Source organism: Engystomops pustulosus, chromosome 7, assembly GCF_040894005.1.
Source record: "Engystomops pustulosus chromosome 7, aEngPut4.maternal, whole genome shotgun sequence".
Classification (NCBI taxonomy): Eukaryota; Metazoa; Chordata; class Amphibia; order Anura; family Leptodactylidae; genus Engystomops; species Engystomops pustulosus.
The window spans coordinates 40,538,515-40,544,514 of NC_092417.1; the positions used below are offsets into that span (position 1 = coordinate 40,538,515).

General features: G+C 42.6%; 1 protein-coding gene across 2 annotated transcripts in view; it reads left to right on the forward strand.

Annotated features, from left to right (window-relative positions):
• Positions 1–5,713, forward strand: part of CAPN3 (calpain 3) — a 92,449-nt gene extending 86,736 nt beyond the window's left edge. For both annotated transcript variants that reach the window (XM_072115559.1, XM_072115560.1), the window contains 2 exons: positions 1,052–1,110; positions 3,259–5,713. In XM_072115559.1, the coding sequence (XP_071971660.1) occupies positions 1,052–1,110; positions 3,259–3,285 (86 nt within the window). In that variant the 3' untranslated portion in view covers positions 3,286–5,713. The remainder of the gene's footprint in view (positions 1–1,051; positions 1,111–3,258) is intronic.
• The last annotated feature ends 287 nt before the right edge of the window (positions 5,714–6,000 follow it).

Consider the following 6,000-nt stretch of genomic DNA (forward strand, 5'->3'; position numbering starts at 1 on the left):
TGCCAAAGTGTTTTTGTATAAAAAATAGGTTTTACACAAAAAAAAGATATGTTATATTGTACCTTTCATTAGCATCTGCTGTGTGACTAGGCAGTTGCCTATTGGGAGTGGCTGGAAAGGAGCAGTTCCCCCTCACCCTTTGGGAAATTGCTCCTCTATGTGACCTTTTCAAATATATGAAAACACCCACCACTGGGCTTAGCGACGCCCCCTGCTCCTCTACAGCCAATCCCGAGTGTGGGGAGTTATTCATGTATTTGAAAAGGTCACATGTTTCCCAAGTGTGGGGGGGGGGGACTGCTTCTTTCCAGCCCCTCCCATTTGGCAACTGCCTAGTCACACAGCAGATGCTAATGAAAGGTACAATATAACATATCTTTTTTTCTGTAAAACCTATTTATTTATACAAAAACACTTTGGCAGTGTATGTACTATGCTCTGTGGGGACTGGGGGAGTGCTAAAAATGGGTCTCCTGGTGACAGGTTCCCTTTAATCTATTTTGGCAGTGAAGTTGTAGTGGGTAAAGCTGGGTGACCATTGAGGGGTTACACAGGGTGCATGTATAAAGGATTGTTTGAAGACCTGGTACATATTTTACATCGGAACCCACCACCAGTAGTGGATTATAATATAGGTAGTTTGGGTGGTAGCCCGGGGCCCAAGACTTCTAGGGGGCCCATGCACACCCAAACCACCCACCAAATTTTATACTCAGAAGGACCTTCACCTATTAAATCCTTGTACATCTGTTCCTGCTCTTCATATACTTGTACAATCGGATCATACATTTTCAGGAAAGATAACAGAGTACTTGAGTGTTCAAGTATTGTGATCCCTTTAAATAGCACAATATGATAATATGGCCCATATTATAAAGAATTTCTCTGTATACAAAGAAATACAGTTTGCCGTGAAATATCGAGACTAATAACTAGAAACCGTGAAACTCTTGCACTCGTCTCTATCGGAGATGATACAGAAATAATTATATATAAGCTGTGTGATGCAGAGAATCATTAGGGTTGTTACAATTTACCTTTTGTCTTATAGGAGCATTCCACGCATTTGACAAAGATGGGGATGGGATCATTAAGCTCAATGTGTTGGAGGTAAATATATTATATATACTATGTAATATATATATACATATATGATATTATTACATAAGAAGGGTTAATACAAGAATCCTCCTAAACAGTTAAAAACTAAACAAAACAAAATGTCACAGATGATGAGATCTGATACTGTAAAAACCGTGAATCTGGGGAATAGCCGCGCTGTTGTTGGTCACAGCAGAGACAGCAGAGAGCTTCAGGAAGGGGCTAGATGCCTTTTTTTACATCAAGATAACATTGAGGGTTACGTTATAATATAGAAGTGTTTCCCCTGCATCCCTTCCCCATCTAATCCCTTCTGTTCCTTGGTTGTACTTGATGGCCATATGTCAAATCTACCATCAAAATCCAGCATGGATAAACCAGGGACACTTATATATCAAGGCAACATGGCAGTGCCATCTATTTGTTATCCATGGCATCTTTTCTTTTAAAATAAACTTTTATAAACATTCTAATTAGCCCGAGGGGCTCTGGTGGGTGTTTCCAGAGTCCCTCCGTGATTGTTACAATGAGCAGAGCAGATCTCCCCTCCCCTGCACTTCCTCTTACTACAAGATTGCACAGGCAGGAGGAGGGAGAGAGCAGGGGGTTGTGTGAGACATGTTCTTTGTAACAGCCTGTGAATCTGCACCACTGAGGGGCTCTGGTATTGTCCCCAGAGCCCTTCTAGCTCATTAGCATAATTTGTCAAGTTGGTTCTAGAATTAAGGAAGCCAATGATAACAAATATACCGTAAGAAGATTACCACAATCACAGTGTTTATGAGTAAGTGCCTCTGGTTTATCATGATGAATTTTGATGATAGAATTTCTTTAAGGTAAAGACTACCAAACTATGTGTGCTGCAGACTCCTCAGCTCTCAGCCCCCACCTTTATGCTCCTGTACAGCTCCTTCTCCTGCTCCTTCACAGGGCTCACAGCCTGGTGAGCTGACATCAGGGGGGAGGGAGCACAAAGGTGGGGGCTGAGAGCTGTTTATGCACACACTATAACATTATGTGATGTCATGTGCATGGCGCATGGGCCTGTCTCTACATCTTGCTAAACGGGAACCCCGAAATTAGGAGCTACAGAGAGCGCAGGAGGCAAGTGCTGTGTTTTTTTATTTTTATATAACTAGGGGCCCTGTGTGGGAGGCTGCTGCATGGCATTGAATGAGATGGGGGAGGCTGCTGGGCATTTTATTAGTGAGAGGAGGATGCTGGCCATTTCACAAGTGTGGGGAGGCTCCTGGGCATTTCACAAGTGTGGGGAGGCTGCGGGGCTTTTAATTATTGGGGCAGCTGCTGGATGTTTCATCACTGATGGGAGGCTGCTGCACATTTCATTAGTGAGAGGAGGCTGCTGCACATTTCATTAATGAGGGGAGGCTGTAGGACATTTCATTAGTGAGGGGAGGCTGTTGTTGGGCATTTCATTAGTGAGGTAGGCTGCTGGGCATTTCATTAGTGAGGGAAGGCTGCTGGGCATTTCATTAGTGAGGGAAGGCTGCTGGGCATTTTATTAGTGAGAGGAGGCTGCTGGGCATTTCATAAGTGTGGGGAGGCTGCTGGGCATTTAATTATTGGGGCAGCTGCTGCACATTTCATTAATGAGGGGAGGCTGCTGCACATTTCATTAATGAGGGGAGGCTGTAGGTCATTTCATTAGTGAGGGGAGGCTGCTGTTGGGCATTTCATTAGTGAGGGGAGGCTGCTGGGCATTTCATTATTGGGTGAAGCTGCTTGGCATTTCATTATTGGGTGAAGCTGCTTGGAATTTCATTAGTGAGGGGAGGCTGCTGGCCATTTCATTATTGGGTGAAGCTGCTTGGCATTTCATTATTGGGTGAAGCTGCTTGGCATTTCATTAGTGAGGGGAGGCTGCTGGCCATTTCATTAGTGGGGAAAGGCTGCTGGACATTTTATTAGTGATGAAAGGCTAGGACCGAAGCATTCCCTCCCTAGGATTATACTCTACTCTATACCTTTTACCATTGCTTTGTGGTAAAATTAGGTGCTTCGGCTTATACTCATGTATAAGCAGTTATCAGAAGGAGCTGTAAATTATTTAAGGGTTTTCCTTGGAAATCTTTTATTTGCCATCAGAGCATATGACCAGTGTAAATGCTACCATCTTTTTTTTCTCTTTTTTTCTAGTGGCTGCAGCTCACGATGTACGCCTAGAACCAACATGAGCTACAGCGACCTCCTCCTGCTCACATTTCTCAACCATTTCTCATGGACCGACTCAGGATCTCTCTGTTGGACAGAGCAAACCTTTACCTCATATCTCCTGCATCTACGTCATAAGCAGTTCCCACCCATCGCAATGTCCTGTCTATGAGCACAGGGACGGAGTTTAGCTTCAGGTTACAGTGGAAGTTCTAGAATTGTAGTATTGGAAAACAATGGTCACATGATAAATGGTGTCTGTGCATAGTCATCACTAGAACCCAGTATACAATGGACCTAAACATAAGAACCATTGCAGTCAGAACCTGGATTGTGGGCTTAACGTGGCAAATTAAAATGTTCCTTTTTTAAACTCATGACCTTTTGTTTGGCAATCTGTGAGAGTCTGGGTGATAAGAGCCCAAGCCCTGAAAAAGTGGATGAAGCATTTAAGGGAACCTGTCAGCAGGTTGTACACCATTAAACCACTAGTCCCTTCAGGTAGGGGATGAAATGTCCTTTATAGAATTCCCTCTTTTATGTTAAATCTCACCAAAGTCAGGCAAATATGACTTTGTTCACATGAGATGAGTCAAGTTTAGTGGCTGCAGGGGTAGTGTCACTTCAGAAGCCCCTATCTTCTGTTCTATAGACCCTAAATGTGAGCTTTTTTTGTGTCATTTGAGAGATGAGGATCTCATCTTTTAGATAGCAGCAGACTCATGGCTTTGTGAGCTACAGAACCCGACAGCTAACAATGTTGGAAGTGCAAGCTGCCTGTGCCTCTGATCAATCACAGCTATGACTAATAGCCTGGGGAGTTGATTTGCCAGATACTACGTAATTGAACTTAAAGTTCGGGTCCGTTCATCTCTACTGCCTGTATCTCCGGTTCTGTAGCTCACAGAACCGTAAGCTTGGTGGAATCTGAAAGGCGATCCTTATCTTTAATAGGACACTAGTAGCATGTGCCTAGGTACTATAGAACATAAAATAGGGCCTCCTGAAGTGACACTATTCCTGCAACCACTAAACTTGACTCATCCCATGTGAAAATGAGGGGAAAAGAGTCATATTTGTCTCATATTTGACTTTGGAGGAGATGTTTTAGAAAACATAAAAGAGGGGAAAAAAACATTTCATACACTATCTGAGGGTGCTGGTAGTTAAGTGGAGTAAAACCTGCTGACAGGTTCCCTTTAAGTCGATAGCTGTGCCAATTAGGTTCTGATTGGCTCTAATAACTTAGCTCTTTGGGCTCTGGTACGAAATTGCTATCCAGACACTAACTAACCTTCCTGAAAACTGCATAAATCAGGAATCTCATTTTCTGGCCATTTTTTTGATTTGCCTTCTTCAGTATTAGCAGTTTTCCCATGTGCAGGCTCTGCATGTTACTATCATTTTCCTCTAAGATGGTGAGAGGTCTGGAGACCTAGCTGCTTTAACTCTATCCCCCTCCCCTCTACATAGACTTCTATGTAGTTTGATACCTCAGTGCGGTTTGATATCTTGGCAGCAACAGAATTCGGCAGCGATTTCAGCAAGAGGAGACAAGAGTTTTCCTTTGATAAGATATAAAACAAACGGTGATAGTCACTTGATTTAAAGGGGAACCTGTCATCAGACACTGGCCTAATACACCGCTACCAGTGTATTGTCAAACAGCGTAACACCTTCTAGTTTTCGTTTGTGTCATGGCCCAGCACGGCGGCATCATACAGAAAAATCAACTTTGAAGTGAGATGTAAATTGATTGTATAAAGTCAAGGAGGCGGAGAATTTAACACTGAAGTCAAGCGCCTCCTCCTCTGTGATAGAAATCATGCATCTGGTTTTTGATGTCTCTGGATGCAGGACTATCAATTACAGTGAAGGGGGCTTTCTAAGGAAGAGAAAGCTTGACTTCAGCATTAAAATCAAGGAAGTGGAGATTTTAAACACTGAAGTCAAGCTTTCTCTTCCTCAGAAACCACCCCTCACTGTAATTGATAGTCATCACTAACCAGATCTGTGATTTTTTATGATGGAGGAGGAGACGTTCAGAGCTCTTCACCTTGACTTCAGTGTTAAACTCTCCTCCTCCATGACTTTATATTAGCAATTTACATCTCACTACAAAGTTGATTTTCTGGATGATGCCATCACACTGAGTCATGATAGAAACATGATCTGGATCTACCATCATACTGGTAGTGGTTTATTAGGTCAATTTTTGCTGCCAGGTTCCCTTTAAGCAATCTGACTGATGACAACGGGTCAGAGCATCACTTGTGTCTGCAGCAGTTTCTATACTCATGAGGGTCAGCAGGTAGACAGAGTGGATAGAGCGAGCCATCACCTAATACATGTCCAATCTGTTTCTATCAATGTGCAATGACTTTTACCTTAATGCATCGTTTGGCATGTAGCAAATAAAGTGTGATATTTGATAACTGGATGGGTTTTTTTTCATTTTTTTTGTGTATGTGAAACTGCTATACTATGTACTGTATTAATAAATTGAAAGCAAGACCTTACTTTTACCATCTGCAACTAGTATTCCTTATAATATATAAAGATCCAAAGAGTTCATCATCTACTACTCTACCTGAGCCAATACTGCAGACTAGAGGCAGAGTCCTGATCCGCACAGAAAAAGTCTATTTTTTCACTAGTAAGACACACATGAAGGGAAATCTACTACCAGGATGAAGGATTGTAAACCAAGCACACGGACATACTGGT